Source organism: Neovison vison, chromosome 12 (assembly GCF_020171115.1).
Source record: "Neovison vison isolate M4711 chromosome 12, ASM_NN_V1, whole genome shotgun sequence".
In the NCBI taxonomy this organism is placed as follows: Eukaryota; Metazoa; Chordata; class Mammalia; order Carnivora; family Mustelidae; genus Neogale; species Neogale vison.
This window is the reverse complement of record NC_058102.1, coordinates 55,513,590-55,534,951: the sequence shown is the minus strand read 5'-3', so window position 1 is coordinate 55,534,951 and position 21,362 is coordinate 55,513,590. Positions and strand designations below refer to the sequence as shown.

General features: G+C 45.4%; 1 protein-coding gene across 4 annotated transcripts in view; it reads right to left on the bottom strand.

Moving 5' to 3' along the window:
• ETV6 (ETS variant transcription factor 6) overlaps positions 1-21,362 on the bottom strand; it is a 236,665-nt gene that overhangs the window by 27,745 nt on the left and 187,558 nt on the right. For all 4 annotated transcript variants that reach the window (XM_044228360.1, XM_044228361.1, XM_044228364.1 and 1 more), the window contains 2 exons: positions 21,182-21,346; positions 8,898-9,032 (listed from right to left, as the gene is read on the bottom strand). In XM_044228360.1, coding sequence (XP_044084295.1) covers positions 8,898-9,032; positions 21,182-21,346 — 300 coding nt within the window. The remainder of the gene's footprint in view (positions 1-8,897; positions 9,033-21,181; positions 21,347-21,362) is intronic.

Here is a 21,362-nt window from a genome sequence, read left to right as displayed (position 1 = left end):
TGTCCCCTACCTGTTATGGGGTGAATTGTGCTTCCAGCCTCACCCCACACCCCCAATCCATATGCTGAAGTCCCAACCCCCCTGTACCTCAGAATGTGACCTTATTTAAAATGGGGTCTTTGCAGATTTCATTACTTAAGCCAAGGTCATATAAGAATCAGGTGGGCCCCTCATTCAATATAACTGGTGTCCTTACTTAAAGAAGAATTTGAACATGTAGACAGGCACAGACTGCATGGTTGGAAGGGGAATGTTTTGCCACACAAGGATAATATTTTGTAATATGATATCAAGGATATTGCAGTCTAATGGAGAAGGCAGACACATTAAAAACAAAACAAACCACACACACACACACACACACACACACACACACACACAAAAGGCAAAAGGTGCTGAATTAAGAGTCCATCACAGGGAGTATGCCATGTGAAGGTGAAGGCAGAGATCTACCAGTCAAGGAACACCAAAGATGCCTAGCAAACCACCAGACACTAGGAGAGAGGCCCAGAACGGATTCTACCTCCCAGCCCTCAGAAGGAACTGACCCCACTCTTACCTTGATCTTGGACTTCCAGCCTCTAGAACTGTGAGACAATACATTTCTGTTTAAGCCCCACCCCCTTACGGCCGCCAAAGCACACTAATACACCCCCCAGCTCTGCCCCACGCTCCATTTCCATAAGGTTCCACTGAGACCCTCCAGTGATTCTCTGCCTGCCCATTCAGCCCACGTACTTCAGCAAGTTGCCAATGTCCCTGAATTCCCTGGAGGGCCCAAGAAGAACAGCACCGGGGTCTGCAGTCTACGATTCACAGATATGTGAGCTCGTCACCAATTAAACCCCAGGTGAGCTCCTGGTTTTAGAAGCACTTGCTGAAAAACGGGCTGAAGGCAACAAAGTGGGTGACTTGCAGGACTCTGCAGCTTAATCCGTATTCCTAGGGTGGGGGGTGGCGGGGGGAGACAGCCTCCCGGTGTTCTAGCCTCGGCCAACAGCTCAGTGCCAGAGAGCCCAGGAGCAAGTCTGCCCGGCCTCAGTCTCAACAGGGGCCACGCAAGAGAACTGAATGAAGAAATCAATGGGCCCGATTTCAAATGAGCCAGTTAGACCTGTGGGGTAAACCTTGTGAATCATTTATAAGGAGGGGCTCAGGGTGACAGAGATCAGTGGGAGCCCTGGAGAGGGGAAAGAGCGAGATCACAGAGGGCTTCCTGTTCTGGAGGTGAACCCAAACTGCCCCAGGCCCCTTATCTCAAAGGGCTCAGACAGCACTTCCCCAGGGGAACCAGGAAGTTTCTTGAAAACTTCCTGGCTACCTGGGGAGAGTTAGTCATGCATATTAGGGATCTCTGGCGCTGAAACTTCTGGCTTCAAGGAGCTAGCTAGTGCCTGGGCTAAAAGCAGCCTCTATGGGACTGGAGGAAGCCAGAGGAGGCAGGAAAGTGAACGGGTCCTCCCTGAAGCACACTGAGGCCCCCTTCTAATGGATGAAGAGGCTCTGGCCATCAACCCAGGGCCCCCACACTTTCCCATCACAATGAAATGCCACATCTGGGGACAAGGGTCAGAGGGTAAAAGGTCATGCTGCCCCAGACTCTGAAATACAGGAAGTGAAGCAGGAAGAAGAGGCCCTAGAGAGGCGTGGAGGAGTTAGAGGGGAGTAGAAGTGGGGAGCGAGGGGAAGTGGTGGTACCCGGTGCCCTGGGGAAACAGGAAGTCAAGATCAGGGCCTGGTCTTAGTCTGCTGGAACCTCAATATCTCCGGCCAGATCCAAGAATGCCTGAATTGAAAGTGGGCACAAAAGGTTAATCTTGGGGTTCTTGCGTGTGAGAGGAGACACACGTCTCCCAAAGGGGTCATGGAGGGCCTACCGTGTGCCAGGTACCGCGGGGTACCAAAGCATAAACACTGCTCCTTTTCAAAATGGCTGGGCCCCAACCCGAGTACTTTTGATGTTTTCCCACAGAATGGAACAGAGGGACCTGGTTCATCCATGAAGGAGAGTCCTGGAACCACGGCGTGGGTAGGCAGCGGGCCCATCCGACGTCCGGAACGCACACATGTGGTGTTTGCACAAAGTGCACTTGGTCACGAGAATGGAAATAGTTCGGAACACTGGGATTGGAGGTAGGAAATAAAACCAACCACTGCACAACAACGTGAATATACTTAACACTCCTGAACTGCAAGTAAGCTTGAAAATGGCTAATGTGGGAAATGTTTTGTGTCTTTAATCACCATTCAATATTGTTTTAGGTTTAAAAGACAAGACGAAGGAAAAAATCTCAACCCAACAATGGTGAGAGATACCAAATGATGGTAATGAATAACATTTAGTGAGCACTTGCTCTGTGACAGCTATTGCTCTGAGGGAATTTTCCATATTAACGTGATTCTTGTATCAATCACATTCAAAAGGTACTGACATTATCCTTCTTTTCTGGGTGGAAACTGAGACACAAGGAAGTTAAGTAACTTCCCTAAAGTCACACAGCCAGTAAATGGGGGAGCGGGGATTAGAACCCAAAGCGTGTGTGCGCGTGTACACACACAACCCCCATTATGCTCTCTGGTTCCATCATGCACTATGAGACTAACATCAATGTCAAAGCCCAGCCAATGGCCTCCTTGACTTTTTGTTTTTTAAAAAATATTTAATTTATTTATTTATTTGACAGACAGAATACAAGCAGACAAAGCGGCAGAGGAAGAGGGAGAAGCAGGCTCCCAATGGGCAGGGAGCCTGATGCGGAACTTGATCCCCGGACCCTGGGATCATGACCTGAGCCGAGAACAGACGCTTAACTGACTGAGCCACCCAGGTGCCCCTCCTTGACACTTTAATTGTCAATATGATCCCAGCAAGACTGGAGATTCAGGGAAGTTTTCACAATCACCTGTAACAAGTTAGCTGGATCAGCTCCAAATTTTATCTACTCTGGTGCCTCTTTAGCAGCTATACTGAAGGATCAGCTCCCAAGAAGTGACCAACACCCAGCTGGATCCCAAGGGGGAGGACAGCCTCTGCTCTAAGAAGCCAGTGCCAGACTCTGAACTCACATTTCTCACGGGCTGGGGTATTTTCTTTACGCTAAGTCCATTCATTCAGAGGCAGTCAAAGATCCAGTGGGTTAATTCACTCCGAATCAGCATGAGTTTTTGACACTATGAATGGCAGACATACACTGGTGTCTCCAAAGTCATCTTTGATGGGGCACGTGGGTGGCTTGGTTGCTTAAGTGTCTGAATTCTTGTTTCGGCTCAGGTCATGATCTTGGGGTTGGGAGATCGAGTCCTGTGCTGGGCTCCACGCTCAGTACAGAGTTGTGCTTGAGACTCCCTCCCTCTCCCTCTGCTCTTCCCCTGCATGAGCTCTCTCTCTCAAATAAATAAAATATATTTTTAAATTTTATTTATTTATTTGACACAGAGAGAGAGATGGAGAGAGCACAAGCAGGGGGAGTGGCAGGCAGAGGGAGAGGGAGAAGCAGGCTCCTTGCAGGAGCCAGGACTCTGAGACCATGACCTGAGCCAAGGGCAGTGGCTTAGTCAACTGAGCCACACAGACACCCTGAAATAAATAAAAATTTAAAAAAAGTTATCTTTGACCTTTTTGCTAGTCTGTTTAGATTTGGTAGGTTCCAGTACCATGAGGCAGAAAAATTATAAGCAGGTTTGCTAGCATCTGTCACACCACACCCTGGTCAGGGGACCTGGCTTGGCCTCCTAATCTCCCCAATTCCACTCACTGCTCCATATTTTGTCCTGTTTTCAGGGCGTTTGCATAAAACACATGAACAAAAATGTTATTTTGGTTGTCTCATTCCTGCTGCAATGGAATGAACACGGGCATGAGAGCTGAGTGGACCCAGGGCTAAGTCTCAGTTTTGCCTCCTCATCTGTAAAATGGGGATAACAGTACCTTCTTTATAGGGTAGTTATGAAGATGAAGTGATCTGGACACCTAAGAGCTTAGACCAGGGCCTGGCACACCATAAATGTTAGCTATTACTTTGTTCCTATGAAGCAAATCCACACACCTCATCTTCTTTAATTATCTCATTAAAATTGTGTAAGATTTCCTTCCTCCAAAGCAGTCTTTGGGCACTTGGATTTGGCAGTAGAGGGGATTGGGGGTGGAGGGGAAACATTTCCCTCAATAAAGCAACCCGAAAGATGAAAATCCCTGGGCTATTGCAGAACGCATGGCACACTCCTTGCTCCCCACAAAGAAATGACTCCTCTCTATTCTCTGAGTCATTTCCATGTATGGCTGGATAGAGAACTGAGGTCTGCTGTTTCGGCGCTTGAAGGTTCTCACTATCATCTCACTTATGATTTCCAAGTGACAGAGCTCCCCCCGAGCAACACATGCGTCTTCAAAGGGTATCCACTGTTGCATCACAACACAATCAGTCACAACACTGCATGTGTGAATATTTCCAAATGAAAGTGATTAAAAATCACCTCCCACTCTCTTAGACCCATGAGAGGGTGTGTCTAGAGAGCTGATGTATATTATAAGGGGGTCCCCCACAGGGGTCCTGGGATGAGAGCATAGGATCAACGTGACTCTTGTTCCTTCGCTCTACGGACTGGGGCCTGTCCAGTCCGACAGGATAACTCTGTGGAGCTGGCCCCATTTGGAGACTAGCTCAACTGGAAGCATATTTTGTACCGCTCAATGAGCTTTTAGGGAATCATATGCAAGTAGTTTTAACACTAGTAGGGCTACTGGAGATCAAATATATACTTAGGGGCCAAAACTTTCTTGTAATTATTCCAAAGGAGCTAGAAGTAACTGATTTTAGAATCTAAGGTGTCAAAAGTAGTTGATATTATAACTGTGGGTGACAAAATATATTTATTTTATCATCATTTGCTGATCTGTAATTTCTAAAGATGTTTTACCTCCTCATTTTGGTGAAAGAAACAGTATCATTTTTTGGTTTAGTCTCCTTCCTATAAAACTGTCTGCCTAGGGGCGCCTGGGTGGCTCAGTGGGTTAAGCCGCTGCCTTCGGCTCGGGTCATGATCTCAGGGTCCTGGGATCGAGTCCTGCATCAGGCTCTCTGCTCAGCAGGGAGCCTGCTTCCTCCTCTCTCTCTGCCTGCCTCTCTGCTTACTTGTGATCTCTCTCTGTCAAATAAATAAATAAAATCTTAAAAAAAAAAAAAAGAAAAAAAAAACTGTCTGCCTAACATCTAACTCATTCATATTATGCAGATAAAATAAGTCATAACAATAAAAGAAAAGGAATCCACTTGGATTTCGGTCATGAGATAAAGGGATGGTGCCAGTCTTGGTTTGACCACTAAAAGGGGTAATATTACCAGCGGGTCCCAGGAAGGTGAGACAAGGGAGGACGGAAGAGATGTTTCACTGATTTTGAGCACCACCAAGCGAAACACACTTTAGATTTTCTGGATTTTAGTTGCCCAAGGCCCTGATGGTAGGTAGAGAATGGGTCCATTCATCTTCCTATCACCCAGAGAGACCCAGACTTTGGAGGGAATGTAGGATTTGGGAGTGTAGGAGATCTGAGAACATTTGGTCTAACCCCTGTCTCACAACTGGGGAAACTGAGGGCCAGAGAAGAGAAAGTCTGCCCTTACGCTTTGTTCTGGCAGAATAGAGGATTCGAGCCTGGTTTCCCGACTTCCAAACCCCATCCTTTTAAAAAATATGATCGAAGCTGACCGTGCCTGCCAGGTGGTCCGGGGTGGTCCTGCTTTGTGCCTATTGCCCGGCTTACCTGCTGGAGGAATCCTGTCTCCCTGCCACAGTGGCTCAGTATGGGTGAGAGATTCCAAGGCTGCCTTCCTTGCAAAATAATGCACTCTATTCTCAAAAGTCAGTTAGGGAAGAGGGTGCCCATGCTGGTTCTCCTAGACCTGGGCGGTCAGTGGACAACTGCTGCACCCCAGGCACCACACGGTTTCAGAATCGTGTACAACACAGAGATTAACGACTGTTTACAAAAGAAAGGGTAACTGGCTTTCGTGGGATAGCCCACCTCACCCTTCAGAGTCTGGAGGGGAGCCTTGAAGCCACTCCCTGGCTCCGGGCACTGCCACACGGCTGCCTGGAAGGACGGCGAGATTTCAATGTCAGGCACTCACAGGGGCTGTGTGGGGAACTGCTGTTAGATTCAACAAGATATGTCTGGACTGCGATCTCAATTACCGTTGTGAAATGATGAATGTCTGAACCGGTTAAGTCAGCGGCCGTGATGAGGGGCAGTCGCGGGGACGGGGTAAATGAGGCTTTGTCTTTGCACGTCCCTCTGCATGCCTCCCTGTGCCAGGCCGCTGAGGGGCCGCGTCTGCTCTCCTCTGGAATGTTCCTGCTCTCCTTCCTGTCACATTAGCTCTGTGTCAGGTCAATGGCAACACACTTTTACAAAGGACTGTGCCCCCAGTGATGTGGAACAGACCCCAAGGGACAGCATATTCAAAGTGTATAATCTCACGTTACAGATTTTTTTTTTTTCAGGATCTTTCTATACGTTCACAAATGTCCGTATTAGTGTTCTACCATTTACAAGGAAGTGGCATTAATTCTACAGACCGGTCACGTTGAGCAGGAGAGTTTTTCTTTTTGGTGGAGAAAAAGGAACGAGGTAGGCGGTTTTTGGAAGTAGGGACCTTGTACTGGCTGATTCTCCTCTCTGAAGGGTCCCCTTGTCATCACCGGTAGTCGGGTGACAGGTGGCCTGTGCATGTCACCTCCGTGCCCCGCACAGCTCTTCTCTGCTGATACCTTCCGACAAAGACCTAAACTTCCTTTCTCACGTGTCCACCTGCTCACCTGAGAGAATGCGCCGTGTCTAAACAGGCACGGACTCTCCAGTCTTGAGTCCTGGCTGATGGCTTTAAAGAATGGTCTCTGAGAACACGCTCCTTTTAAGAGCCGGCTCTGAGGTCGAGCTCACTGGTCCCCAGGGTGATGAAGCCCTTGACCTTGGTCTCATTAGCATCATCCTTTTACCTTTGGAGTCACTGCCACTGACATCCTAACGCTCGAGAGCATACAAAGCTTGTTATGGCACACGAAGCAGCACATCTGTATTTACTTGGTCTGAGGGTAGCTCTGACAGTCAGCCTGGCTTTCTCTATTGATTAGCTCCTGCAAATGAGAACACCAACAAACACCTACTTCTGAGTCAATTCAAGGCGGAAGCATGTGCAGTGAGAGACCGTAAGCTTCCAAATGCATTTGGGAATAAAAAGAGGACTAGGAATTCCAAATGGGATTTTTCTTTTTTTTTTTTAAATAATGAGTACAGGAGAGAGAGACAGGAGGACAAGAAAAAAAAAAAAAAACCCATCACACACCTTTTGTATCCAAGGAGGCAAGCTACGTAATATGATTCTTGCCTTAATGTCAAGCTTCAGTAAACCCACCTCCTCTTTTCTGGCATAGATGTTGGCTATTATGCAAGCCGGAAATGTACATGGCAGGAAGAGTAAAAGAACAGAGAAACCGAATTGGGGGGTGGTGGGAAGGGGAGGCAGCTGCTAAATTAAGCAAGGGTAAAGCCGGGGGAAGAAAGGATGAGAGAAACAGGCAGGGAGCAGGCAAGAGCCACTCTTTATTCTCCCTCACGAAAGCAAGGGGGCCTGCTGTGAGCCACTTGGCACAAGGAAGGGATGGGGGTCGCCTGGAGTCAGGCTCTCTTTTGTGAAGTGTTAATTAAGAAAACAAATAACTTCTCATTTTTTAATTTGCCAACAACAAAACAAAACAAAAATATGGGCCCTGCTCTTGAGGAGGCGCAATCAATGTAAGGAAACACCCCATGAAACCAGGCTTGGAGGCCCCGAGAAATCCGGTCCTAAGAGAAAGGACACATTGAAAAGTGTTACTCTGGGTCTCCAGGTCTGTTGTCTAACCCAGCAGCACGCAAATGATCATCACGCTTCTCGGAGGCACGAGGCATCGCTGCACCAAGGAAGATTTTAAGAACCTAGATCTGCACTCAAACACAGGCTTTGGAATGCTGTCCAGAGGCACTGTTCAAGTCTGGTCTTTTGTTTCTGCTTCCTACCGGTGCCTTTAGGACTGCCGGGGCTTACCAGGCACATCTGACGTAGGCACCGAGGCTGAGCACATCGTAAGAAACCGTCTTCGGTGCACAAAGCAGGAACCCCTGGTCCACCAGAGTTCACGGGCTTTGAGTCTGTCTTGCTCCCCCAGCTTTTATTATACTCTACTCACAAATTTTCAAAGACCCCCCTCTGCCATTACTGTCCTTCATCAAAGCCCTCTCCATTCTGGGTGCAATATAACCGGCTTGGACTAGCTCTGCAAAAGCAAAATGTTGATCGCTATTGAAATGGGGGAATGGCTCACAGGGGTTTATTTATTTCATTCTATCTATTTGGGAGAAATCGCTCTTGTTTGACAGTTTCCAGAACAAATGTTGTGGGTGTGGGGAGGGGCGATAAGCCTTATAACCCTATTCATCTGAGGCCTCTCTTACTTCAGGGACTCACTCCATCCTACGTGTTCTCTCTGCTTGAAGGGCTCCCCACTTCATCCTTGCTTACCAGAACTCTGCTGGGCCAGCAAGGAAGCCTCCAGAACCGCCTGCTTCATGAGGTTGACCCTGATGCTTGGGCCGGGATCTAATTTTCCCTCCCACTGACTCTTACAGCTATGCTCTGATACTCATCCTTGTAGCTCATTTCTTTAGGACAAGAAGAGAACCAAGAGTCCCTCTCTTCCATCTCGGCGTTTCCCTTGGTGTCTTCTATAGAGCGAGCACTCAACACATGTGGGTTCAAGGACAAATGAATGACGTATATAAGAACAACTTATCAAATAAACAATGGCATCCCTTGGATTGTCTAAACCTCACGCAAGGAAAGGAAAGCCTCCTCTGGTACCTTCTTCATGGTTTTGATGCAGGATGACTTCTGGCTGTGTGTGTATAGAGTTTCCAGGATGGAAGAACGGTGAGAAAAGAATGCGAGGTTTTCTCTGCTTCAGAATATGCTGAAGGAGTTCATAGAGCACATCACCTGGAAAGAAAAAGGAAAGAGAATTAGAGCAATGGGAATATTTCAGTGAACAGACTGAGCTTCGACTCTCTGGGTGGTGCTGGACTGAAGACGTATGGCAAGCCAGGTCCGCGTGCTACCCACCCCCCTGAGCACATGGAGGACACTCAGACGGTTGGAGGCATGTGATTGTTTTTTTCACTGGACTTTTGAAACTGTGCACGTAATATATGAAAAAAGTTTTAAAAATGCCGAAAACCAGAAAGAAAATGAAAATCACCCATAATCCTATCGCTGAGAGAAAAAAGTCTTATTCCCACCATCCATCTATGGTTTTAGAGTTAGAATCAGGCTTGTCCTAGTTTTGTATCTCTCTTTTTCCCTCCACATTACTGACCTGCTCCACTAGCTTCAAAATGAGGGCCCATCAGGGGGATGCACCAGACTTTACTGGACATTTCAATGATTCCAATTTATTGCTATTATTCTTGTGAAAAAATATTCTTTTCAATCTTTGCTTGCATTTCAGATTAACTAAAGAAGGATTATGCAGTCAATAGTATGAAAATTTTTAATGTTTCAGAGAGCTCTTCCAACAGAAAAAAAAAAAAATTGCCTTTTGAACCCACCCTAATCCCAGGCAGGAAGAGAATGAGGACAAAAAAAATGCACAAGTCCGGTCAGAGGAGCTAACTATTGAAGATACCCTCTAAAGAACTGGCACATTCTGGGATGCTTACCTCCTTTAAAAATACACACAGGCATTGCTCCAAAGCTCTACCATCTCCAGAAGATCATCTCTAGATGTCAGCCCCTTGAGAATGTTGGTAGGGGCTGGTCTGAGCGAGGGCCCTCTGTTCTGATATATTTGGTATTTAAAGTGTCCACTGAGTAGTTAATTAGGGGGGAAAAAAAAAAGCCCAAACCACAAAAAAGTGCCCCCAAACCTGCCACGGTCTTGTCCCACCCCTCTGGCTTAGATCCAAGTTCAAAAATGCAGGTGGGTGATTAATCTTTAAAATACCACAGGCTTTTCTGACTGTCCCCCTACGCCCTTCCACATACAGATATGCAATCAGCAATTGTACCAAATAATGGGCTTTTGTCTCTAATTTTAGCCATTTTTAACAGATACTTTAATTAACAACTTAATTTAACTGCATACTTTGGACTATTGCTAAATTATTTTTTTCTTTTAAATTCTGTCTGAACCTGAGAAACGCTCCATATTAATTCTTTTCTTTCTGCAGACCCCTTGTACCAAATAAAGTTCAAGGATGTTCTGTTCTAAGTGATTCCTTAGGTGCCTTGGTATCTTTATTTTGACTTTGTTCCTTCCTCCACCTTTGAGTTTGGGTGGTATTAAGTATGACTTAGTGACACTATTTATTATTAGGATTCAATAAAGCAAAAGACTTTAAAGAGCTGAAGGCAAGCATGTCATTTGGGCATTTCCTGATGATGACATGGGAGAGAAGATGCAGAGGGGTTCCGCTCCAGACTTGGAAGAAGGTTCTAGGGAAGGTAGAACCGTGGCACACACGAGTGCATTTTCTGAGCTGGGAAAGCTTGGAGCACTTCTAATCTGAACCTAGTAGTCATGGTAATGTCGTCTCTGACGAGAGGAGGATACAGAGCCTGAAATACAGTCCTATTTTAATGATTCATATTTTAATCGCTTACAAAAATAAGTCCCTAATCAACACTTTGTTTCTTTTGGTGTAGTGTAATGTCTTCCTGAACTTTCCTTAATTTACATGGCCTCACACCCGCTGGGTTTTATCCTGTGGGTTTGAGCAATGCTTTATTTCGGTAGTACGCAGAAAGAGAGGACGCAACACTGAAAAATGTGTTCCTGATGATTAGTATTACTAAAAAAAATGGCCAGTAATTAGTGCATCCATTTTGGAAGAGGAGGCCAGGAAATATAAATTTAGTGTCTGTGAGGGTGTTCAACTTTGCTCGCTCAGAGAGGCAGGCTGATGTGGGGAAGACACAGACTTGCAGATGTAGGCCGCTCTGCCCCTCTGGGCCTGGTGACCTTGAACATGTCCCTAACCTCCCTGTGAAATGCAAAGGCCATCTACCTTCCAAGTCTGCTGTGTGGGTTCAACGAGGGAGTATGGCGAAGCCCCTAGAGCAGGCGTGCTTGCTGCACGTGTTACATGCCACCCTCTCCTCAGGGGTCACTCCTGGGGCTCCGGAAGCTCCGCTGTTTGCTGAGTCAAGTCCAGGCAGGTCACTTCTGTTTTGTGTTTCCATTTCTCTAAGCACATCCAGAAAGCGAGGTCACAAAGCAGAATGGGGTAGAGTGTAGGCTCTGGAGTCAGACTAGGGTCTTAGGCATGTCCTTTGCCCTCTGGAGGCCTCAGTTCCTTGGTCTACAAAACGGCCATGTTAACAGCATCTATGTTATAGAATCCGTGTGAGGAAGGGATGAGCTCATCACGGGGCTTAGCAATCCGCAAAAACTCAGCAAACAGGAACTGTTTTTGTGACCTCCGCTCTCCCTGCCATCATCACTGTTCTTATTGATATTATGACAGCATGTAGGACAGACTTGTAGACCCTTAAGGCAGTCTCTTAGGGAGAACAAAGGAGGAGTGTCTGGGTCATGGTCATTGTTCTGTTCCCCCTGCAGAAAGGTCAAAGGTTAATCGAGGCCATCTACCCATCTTGGCTTCTCTGCACCCCTCCCACTGAACTCTTCCCTGGGCCTGGTGGGCAAGCCCCCAGAGGGGCTGATAGGCGCCCCCCACCTCGGACTCTCCCAGTGCTGGCTCTCTTCTGCCTCTCATCCCAAAGCTGGCAAAGGGAGACGGGCAGACAAGGTTCAGGTCTCAGTGTGCAGGAGAGAGCAGGGGAGGGGTGAACCAAATGGAATTCTGCCAGTTCCTTACCTAAACCATAAGCCCGGGATAAGAACTAGTGAGATAACATTCCTAAGTGCCACCTGGGATGGCTGGCTAATGGGTGTGAGCATGGGCAAAAGGTCCCACGTTCCAAGCCAAGAAAAAATTGATTCTGAAGACTGTAAATGATGGCCATAGATGGATCAGTCCATTCACAGACATATGTTTCCTCAGCAACCAGGGGCTCAATTGGGGAATGTGGCTGGCTTACAAAGGCATCAGTACTATGGGGGAGAAACCAACTTACGGTGCACAGCCTGGGTAAGTGTGGTTGGCAGTAAAAGTGTGTGCCTGATAATAGCTTGGAATCTTAGGAAGGATTCTAGAGGTTACTTAGATCAACGTGAACTTGTGTTCAGTAGAAGTCCCCTGCCTCCCCTTCCCTTGCCAAGAAGTAGCTTTGGCTGAGTACTTCCAGGGATGGGCGGCCGGCCACAAACACAAGCAAACCATTTTTGGACGGCTCTAGTTGATAGAAAGTTCTTCTGTTGAGTTGGAACTTGGCCTCCCCTGCAAACTCGTGTACCTCAGTTCCTAGTCTTGGCTCTGGAACAACATAGAGCATGTGTCTTGTCTACAACAGTTTTCTAAATAAATAAAGATGTACCCCTCCCCCATCCTCTCCCATCTCTACTGCCTCCTATTCCCTCCAGCCCCAGCCTGTTCTCTGGGTACACTTGAAAATGTTCGTACCTACATGGAAGAGCGCATCTTAAAAGTAGTATTAACAAAAAGATCTCTGGAATAAAAAAAGATTAAAAAATAAGTTACATTTATTTGCTTGCTGAAAATAAAGAGCATGAGCCCTAGCACTGTATATCTAACTTAGCTGATGACCACTGGCTTGAATTCAAAAGGTACTTGTCAAAAAATTCTTGGCCCATTTGATTCGTGGTAAATCGTCTCTGTCTTCCCAGAAAAGCAATATCTACTGCTAATTGCAAAAGTTGCAAGGGAACCAAGGCTCCTGTTTAAGGGACAAGACCTATTGTTGGTTTCTCTCTGTATCTTAATGCACACGTGCATGGTTCACATTGACACATGTATGTACAGAGCGGGGGCTCCCAGGAAGCTAGTGAGTTGCAGGGCTTTCACCCTCATAGACTCCTGGGAAGAGCCCTAAAACCATCCGTGTCCCCCAGATTATAAGCTTCAGGCCCCATAAAACCTAGCTATCCCCCCGGGTGCATGCACACACATGCACATGGATGAACACGCACGTCTACAACACAGAAACCCACAGACTAAACATATGTGTAATTCTATAGTGGTGATCCCGATGTGAAAAGCCAGGCATCCACTCTGGGAATAAGAAATTCTATTACTGTATTGTGATCTATTTCCGTCGGCTAGTTGCAAGACTGAACAAACCTGCCACAAGTTGTCTTATCAATGTTCCTGGTGTCTCTGAAGACTGAGAACAGACAGATGCTGTTGGAAGGGGTGGTGGGGTTAAGGTTTCTTTCCTTCTGAGGAAAGAGCCCAGGCTCTGGGGCAAGAGGTCCCAGGTCCCCCTTGTCAGCTGCAAGCCCTCAGGCAAAAACTCTTTCTCTGTGAGGCTTAACTCCAGGCTTAGTGAAACATTCTTTTGTCTCAACCGAGAATAATACCACAGACTTGGCAGGGCTGATATGAAGATCAAGTGAGATGATATGAACAAGCACCAGCCCCACGTCTGCGATAATGTGGGCTCAATAGATGGCACCCCTTGTGATCTGGTAATTATTCACAGACGTGTCTCAAAAAATCTGGAAACCATTTGCTTTGCTTCAACACTTTTGTATTTAAAGCGCCTATACAAGTTTCATGAAGTCACATTCATATGTATTGAAAAAGTGTTTTCCCGGTTGACATCATTTCACATAGACATTTCTAGCTCAGTCTCTCTCTCTCTCTCCTAGTTCACAATTGTATCTTCAACTCCTTTCTATGGGATTCTTCCCTCTGGCATTTAAACAATGTCCAGTTTTTCCTGTTTTCTGCACACACACACACACATCTCTTGTCCCCATCTTTCCCTCCAGGTACTCCTCCTGGTTCTCTGGTCCCAGCACAGCCAAGCTCGGCAGAGGAGCTGTCCAACTCTATTCTTGCCACTTCCCTCTGCTTCTACTGCTGACCTCCTCGTGGTCAAACCAGAGGGCAATGGTCAGTACTTGGGGACTCTGCTTTTCAGCAACGTTCATCAGTAGTGTTCACTATCAGCCTCCTTCTAAAACATTTCATGGCTTGGGACATTCCTACCCCTCCTGGTTTTCTTTCAACTTCCACCAACCCTGTAACAGTAAGGCTCCTGGTCTCCCACTAGTCTTTCTTTCCAGTTATCTCATCTACTCCCATGGCCTCCGTCAGCCCAAGAAATGCCAGCCAGGCATTTCTTCTCAATTCTAGAACCTTCAGTTATCTCCTAGATACTTCCCTCTTTCATGACCTACAGATACCACACAGTTAATGTGTTGAATGTGAAAGTCTTTACAACCCACATGGTATTTCCTAGTACAGTGAATGCCCAGTTGTTCAGACCAGAAACCCAGGAGTCATGTTTACTTAATTCCTCTACTTCTCTCATCTAACATCTAATCAGTCACCAAGACTCTCAGACTCTGCCTTCTATATGCTCCTGGCATCATCCCTTTCTCCCTGCTGATCCCATCTTACTTCAGGTCACCATCTTGCTCTTGAACGCCAACCAAGTCAACTGCCCACAACCACTCTTCACCTTTGCCCTTTGTTGTGCCAATCTCTGCTTAAAACAGTTCTACCTGTCTATACAATAACCTTTAGGTCCCAAACATGATCTGCAAGCCCCTGTATAACCAATAACTATTGATGAATAGTCATCAAGCCACAGCATATTCTCCAAGATTCTTTAGCAAGTCCCATACTGTGGGTGGCTTGGGCATTTCCTGTTTTTACAATTACAAATAGGAATGCTAAGGGCATCTCTCCCCACCCTACCCCCGCCATTAGACAGTGTCCTTGGGATACTTTCTTCAAATGGTATTATCAGTGAAAGAGTCTGATCACTTTTAAAGTTCTTATGCATTCCCTGTTCTGTCAAAGGCTGGACCTATGCATGGCATCACCTACAGGGCTACCCGGGGCCCCTCCCCTGGGGTTTCACTATGTTTAACTTCTCAAGTTCAGTAGGATGAAAGCAGAATTTTAACATTCTTAATATTTGCATTTCTCAGGTGATGACTTACTGTGCACATAACCTCATGTGAAGATTATCTGAAGTAATACATTCTTAAATTTGCACACTCTTCTCTTTTCTCTCTCTCTCCTGTTTTTATTCAGCATTTAATTTCCTTTTGACCAAATTGTTAAAAAAAACAAAAAAAAAAACCCACACAAAAAAAAACCAGTGCGAGGGTGGGAGAGATACGTTTCAGATTTGTCATCATATTCTCTCTGCTGGGTCCTTTCTGCCCATGGTAGATGTTCAGGATGAAGTCCAAGGCCTCAGGTCCTTCTGGTAAATTCAGCAGTGAGAATGTCAAGGCAGGCACTGGCCCAGGGAGGTCCTGCTGGTGGCCACGACAGGCTCCTTCAACTGGGCAAATGCTTGGTTTTCCATCTCTGTTTAACCTTTTTTTCTGAAAATTCCATTCAATTCACTTTTGCAGGCTGATGAAATGACAGACCTTTTTGTTAAATACAGAGTGCCTCTGTAACCACAAACATAAGCTAGTCTTCTACTTAGGAATAAGTATCTGGGGTTTAGCTTGATATCTGTGTCTGAGACACAGAGATCCTAAGAAAAAGGGAGCTGGTTGTGGGAAAATCTGAATATTGTCTTTAAGACAAGAATAAACCAGTTAGGAAAGAGATACTGTAGGACAACTGCCTTTAGCTGAATGCGGAACATAAAGAGACACTATAGAGAAACAAAACAATAAGCCTGTGAGGAAATAGGAATATTGTAAAATAAGCATGCGCCATATTAAAGGAAGTATGTTTCACACATCATAATATCACACCGTACGGCAGAGGGGTTGGTCATCACCACCGTTTCACCAATGGGAAAAGCGAAGTGCTAAGAAATTAAATGACATTAAACTGACCTATCTAAGCATTTCTCTGATGTGTGTACATTTTTTTCTTCCTTTCTTTTTTTTTTTTGCTCCATTCACAGACAATGGAGAAGAAAGAGCCAATGCTGGGTATCTCAACCAAGGGTCATGCCTGCTGCAACTCCCACACTCCTCTCTGACCCATCCCCTCAGATTCTGCACCTTGATTCTAAAATAGCCTGTTGACCCAGCCATTCAACCCAGCAAGTGCATCTACCATTGCTTAATAGAAATGAAAAAGCAAGTTGGTCCAAGGAGGAACTTTAAGAAGATAAAGATCAGTAATTTTCACTCAACCTTGAAAGAAAATTTCAGTATATTTGAAGATCACAAGCAAAGCATATTTCCAAAAACAAAGATTTTGGTGCATTGGAGAGGGAAGAAATAATTCGCAGAATTACATTCTGGCATGACTGATTTACTTAGTAAACCCATCATACATTTTTTGTTTTTTTGAAGGAACTTTGAAAATAGGCTTATTTCCCATGTTTTGGCAACAACAAATAGTCTAATATGAATTAAATTAAGATAACTTGGGGGTTTTGTTGCTGTTGTTCTCATAAAAAATGCGCACATAAATCCATTCCACCTTGATGTCTTATACTGGATAACTCTAAGTAAGAGTTAATATCAACACTAATTTGTCTGTTCTTTCTTATTCATGTGTTTTCTCAAGTTTCAAAGTAGTCAAATAATCAAATACCCCTTTGAATTGAAATCATCCCAGGCCATTTAAGGTACTAACTGCTTAGTAGCTCAAGGAGTAGGTAAAATTATCCTGTACATGTAAAATTTTATAAAGTTACAGGCACTTTACATTTATCCTTTAGCTTTGCAAATGTTATGAATTCACCATCTTACATCTTTTAACAGGGAGGATATTCCAAAGACAATATCCCATTTATCTTCAGCCTTAAGATCTTCAGTTTGGAGATAATATAATTACTTAAAGCACATTCTGCATGTTCCCTGCTTTATTATAGAGTTGAAAATGGAGAACTTATGTCCTGGAAATGGATGAGATAAGTGCAGTTTGTCAAACTGGCCAAAGAATGTGGAGTTCAGAGAGGCTACCATATTTGGACCTAAGACATATTAACATTTCAGGTAATCATAATTCATTGGGTCCCATTCCTTCCTCTCTACATTTGAAATGAGTTGTGTTGAGGAGAATGCTATTTCCATATACAGAGAGCATAATTCTGGGTGAGGCCAGGGAGGAAACAAGGCTGGGAGGAAGCTATAAACATCCATTCACGGTGACGGGGCAACCAGATACTTTTGTTTTATTTCAGCAGCCCCATGACTAGTGCGAAGCTGCTGCTGATTCATCTTGGGCAGTAAAAAAGATTCAAAGAAAAACAGAAAGAACTGGGTGAAGTATAAGTTTTACAGGGCATACAGGTTGAAGGAGATCAAAGTATTTATTCATTGCCTATGGGTTAGAAGGTTGTGCTGTTGAACAGAAGCTGAACACTGTTTCATGCTTGAAGCTGGGCTGAACTGCTAAGAGTAGAAGGAAGGTCAGGATTCATATGGTAGAAATTCCATTTTATGGAAGAAGAAAATATGGGCCAATGAAGTATTGTGACCTGTGGAGAAGCCATGTAGAGAACCTGGGCCTCAGGACATCTATGACATCAAATGCTCAACCAGAAAGCCCACGTCAGGAAAAATAGTGGCAAATGTGCATCTGAGAGCTAAAAAAGATTTTCTGTCTATACCTTGTCTCTACCTAAGGGGAATGCTGGCAGGTAGATCATGCCTTCATTACCCTGCTATGTGGCCACATCACGAGATGGTCTTCTTAACTCTTTCTTGGCTCTGTTTCCAAACCCTCTGACAGTATCCCCCTGTTCTATGGTTAAGTTTTCTTGCAGTCACCACTGGCAGGTATCACCTTGAAATTCTGTCCATGCTTTCTGGTAGATGCCTTAATTAAATCACCTACAGAATAAATTTCTCTTACTCCCAGCTCAATGTAGTGGGAATAATGCTCCCATCTACTCTTCTCCACTCTGGCCTGGCTCTGGTCTCAGAATTCCAACTGCAGAACAGAGCATGTCTTTTTGGATGCCGTAGCATCCCTTGGCCAAAATGAGTCTTAGCCCTTTCTCCTCATGAGCTCCTCATCTTAGCTCACCATTCTGGCCCTGAAGTCCTATTATTTTACTCTCCTTGATCTTGTTCTGGATTTCAGTTTCTCCAAATTAGGACTGTCGCAAGAACATTCTAACTAGGTCTCCTGTTTTTAGGGACCCTATGTCCACCCCATGCACCGATGGCCAAGGTCTGCTCCAAAGGGAGAGCTCCAATTCTATTATTCCCCTGATCAAAACCTTCTAGTGGTTTCCTACTATCTGCAAAATAAAATTCAAACTTCTTGACTTGGGCTTCAATGGAGTCATGTCCTGGGTCATCATTCAATCAATATTTGTTGAGCACCAACTGGATACCATGCACTGTGCTAAATGTTGGAAGCAAGTCAGCTTAACAAGACACAGCCCTTGCCCAAATAACTTCCTACTCTAGGAGAGGGACGCAGAACAGAAAGCAATCACGTATAACATGGGTGTGTATGGGTGTGTGTGTGTGTGTGTGTGTGTGTGTGGAGCCATGCCAGAATTAGGGTATGCTCTGTGATAAAAGAAGAACAGCACCTATGCCAGGCTGGGGCGGGAAGAGGTGGAGGAGAGGAAGGCAGGGGGCAGTCAGGAAAGCGGGGATCGAATCAGGGAAAGCTTTCCTGGAAATGGTCAGCAAAACGTCAAAAATGAAACGGCAATCAGACAAGCTGGGCAGGGGTGATGAGTGATGATGTACAGTGTTTTAAACAGAGGATCGAGTTTGCATGGCCTTATCTCTGAACTCCATTCTCTACACCAATTGATACAGTTCTTCTTTAACACCTTTACTTACCTCTGCCTTCAGTTGCCTTTCCAGGCTTTCAAAGTCTGGCTCCACCACCACACCCTGGAGATTTTGTTTGACAAGCCAGCCAAAAATCACCTCTGCTATCCCTGAACCTCCTTAGCCCATACTTCCATAACTGGAGCATGGATTTGCTCAGTACAGACTCACCAAGTGAATTTCTGCTGCCTCTTAACTGGGGCCTAAGCACCCCATGACCAGCCTAGCGCACTGACTTCATCTGGCCTCCCGCCTCCTGCCTCTTCCCTTCATCAGATGGACTACTTCACCATCACTAAGCTGATGCTGCTCCAGGGACCTGGAATGTTCTTCCCCTGACCTCCTCAGTTCTACCCATCTTTCCTACACCACATCAACTCATTCCTTCTTTCATAAGCTCCATCATAACCTGACCTCTCTTCCCTCTACAGCTTCCTTTACCTTTAGGTTCAACGTAATCCTCTCTTTCTAATTGGACCGTGGGATCCTGTTCACCTTCCGCATGGCCCACTCTGGCAGAGACCTGACAAAATGGCAAGAGATGACTGGGAGGCTATTGCCCATCTTTGCTTCCAGCTTTGAGCGGAGAGAATCTGGTTTCTAAAGTGGACAGAGGTCACTAGGGAAAAAAATAAATCAGCAACAAAAAGGAGTACCTGAGATATGTTGGGGGAGGTGGGGAGACTTATAGACTCATAGAGGAAAGCCAGGGGAAGGGCTAAGTCAAATCCTATCAAAATGCATCACTGTGTCTTCCCCTGTTTGCCTTACATGAATGGTTTTTCTGGAACACACTAAAAAGAGTTAAGAGATTCTTTCCTCCAGAGAGGTGACTTTGCCCCTTTAAGTATACCTTTGTGTTTTCATGAGAACAGACAAAGTAAGTATTTTTGCTTTAAATTAAAAGGAACTATTTTGTTTCCTTTGAGGTTAGTTTTATTTATGTCTATGGTCGTTCTAGTTTTCTTATTCTGAGATGACAGAAAGAATCAATGATTTGAGACAAAATGTTTCAGGTATGTCTTCCACCATTCCCTGGCAGAACCTCAAAAATGATCTGTTTTTCAGAGATAATAAACTTTGAAGTTTCAATAACATCTCTACTTCTGGGGGAAACTTCCCTTTATCATTTCCTCATATCAACGGTCTGCTGCAATTGGGAAAAGCGGGGGAGATACTGGTCTGTATCCTTATCTCACCCCCTGTGATGGCAATGTTTCCTCGTGACGGTTAGTTTATTAACCTCTGGCAGGCCTCCAGGAGTAAATAAGGGTTGAACGTCGTTGGATCTATGCCAGGAACTCATGCAGGATCTTTGCCCTTTGTCAAGACAAAGAGAGTCTCTGCTGGACAAGTTACATCAAAATGGGCCACAATGAGACTAGAGAGAAGGAGGGTCTGTTGGTACTTGATGAATTAGCCCCTCAAGGGGCGTAAATCCCAGACCAAAGGTCCACTTTCACATATGGAGTTCCCAAATAACTATCTTCTAAATATCCTAATGTTTAAGAAATGAAATTAGAAAGCATATTTGAAGTCTTACCTAGGTCAGCAATACACTTTGCAGGTACAAAAGCTCTTCACTGAATCGAATCTTCCCATGGAGTTTTAGAGGCCCTTATTTTGACAAAACTGCCTAGTTAGATGAGCCTGAGAAGTCTTCCACATGCACTTTGCAGGATTTCTAGAAGCTACAAGATGCAACACTTCGCACAATTCAGTACTTCAAAGGGAGTCACTTGAAGCCCTTTGAGTTTATTTCTAAGCTTGCTGTAGCTCCTAGGATCTCCACCTCTTCCCCCATCCTTACCTCCTGTTCCCTCATGTCTCTTCTTCCCACTCCATCTACCTTGGCAGGGCTCAAGCCCCTTCTCTTCTGTCTTTGGTTTTCATTGAGCAGCTCACCACCCAAACTCACTCCTAAGCACCTCTTTCAAACATTTCAGAATCAGAAGCAACGCAGAGTGAAAGGGCTAGAATGCATTCTCTTCTTGATTTGGTGGCCACAACTAGATCCCTTAAGTCTGTAAGTCCTAAGTAGATTTCTTCTCCCAACCTTCAAATTTTCCCCTTGATTTGGAAGTTCTTCCTCTTTTCCCCTCAGACTGACTTACATCAGCAGGCTCTTTCCTCTATTAAGCTGAGGTCATCGTCTTTGTGTTCCTGGTGGCCTACTGTGGGGATTTCTTGGGCACGGTGAGTGGTAGCAAAGACCAACCAACGGCTAACAGATTGTCCCTGCTGAGCACGTGTCAGGGGTCCAGACTCTCACCTGAATGAGGAGATCGATAGCGAAAGTCCTCTTTGGTCAGCAGCAGGAGAGCTTTGCCATTCATTTCAAACGTGTTGCTGTCAATTGGTCTTAAAGAAAACTCATTTTCAGCCCACTTGAGCCACTGGGCTACGTCATCCCTGCTCCAGTAAACTGGCTGCAAGCCTGTTGGAAAGAGAGC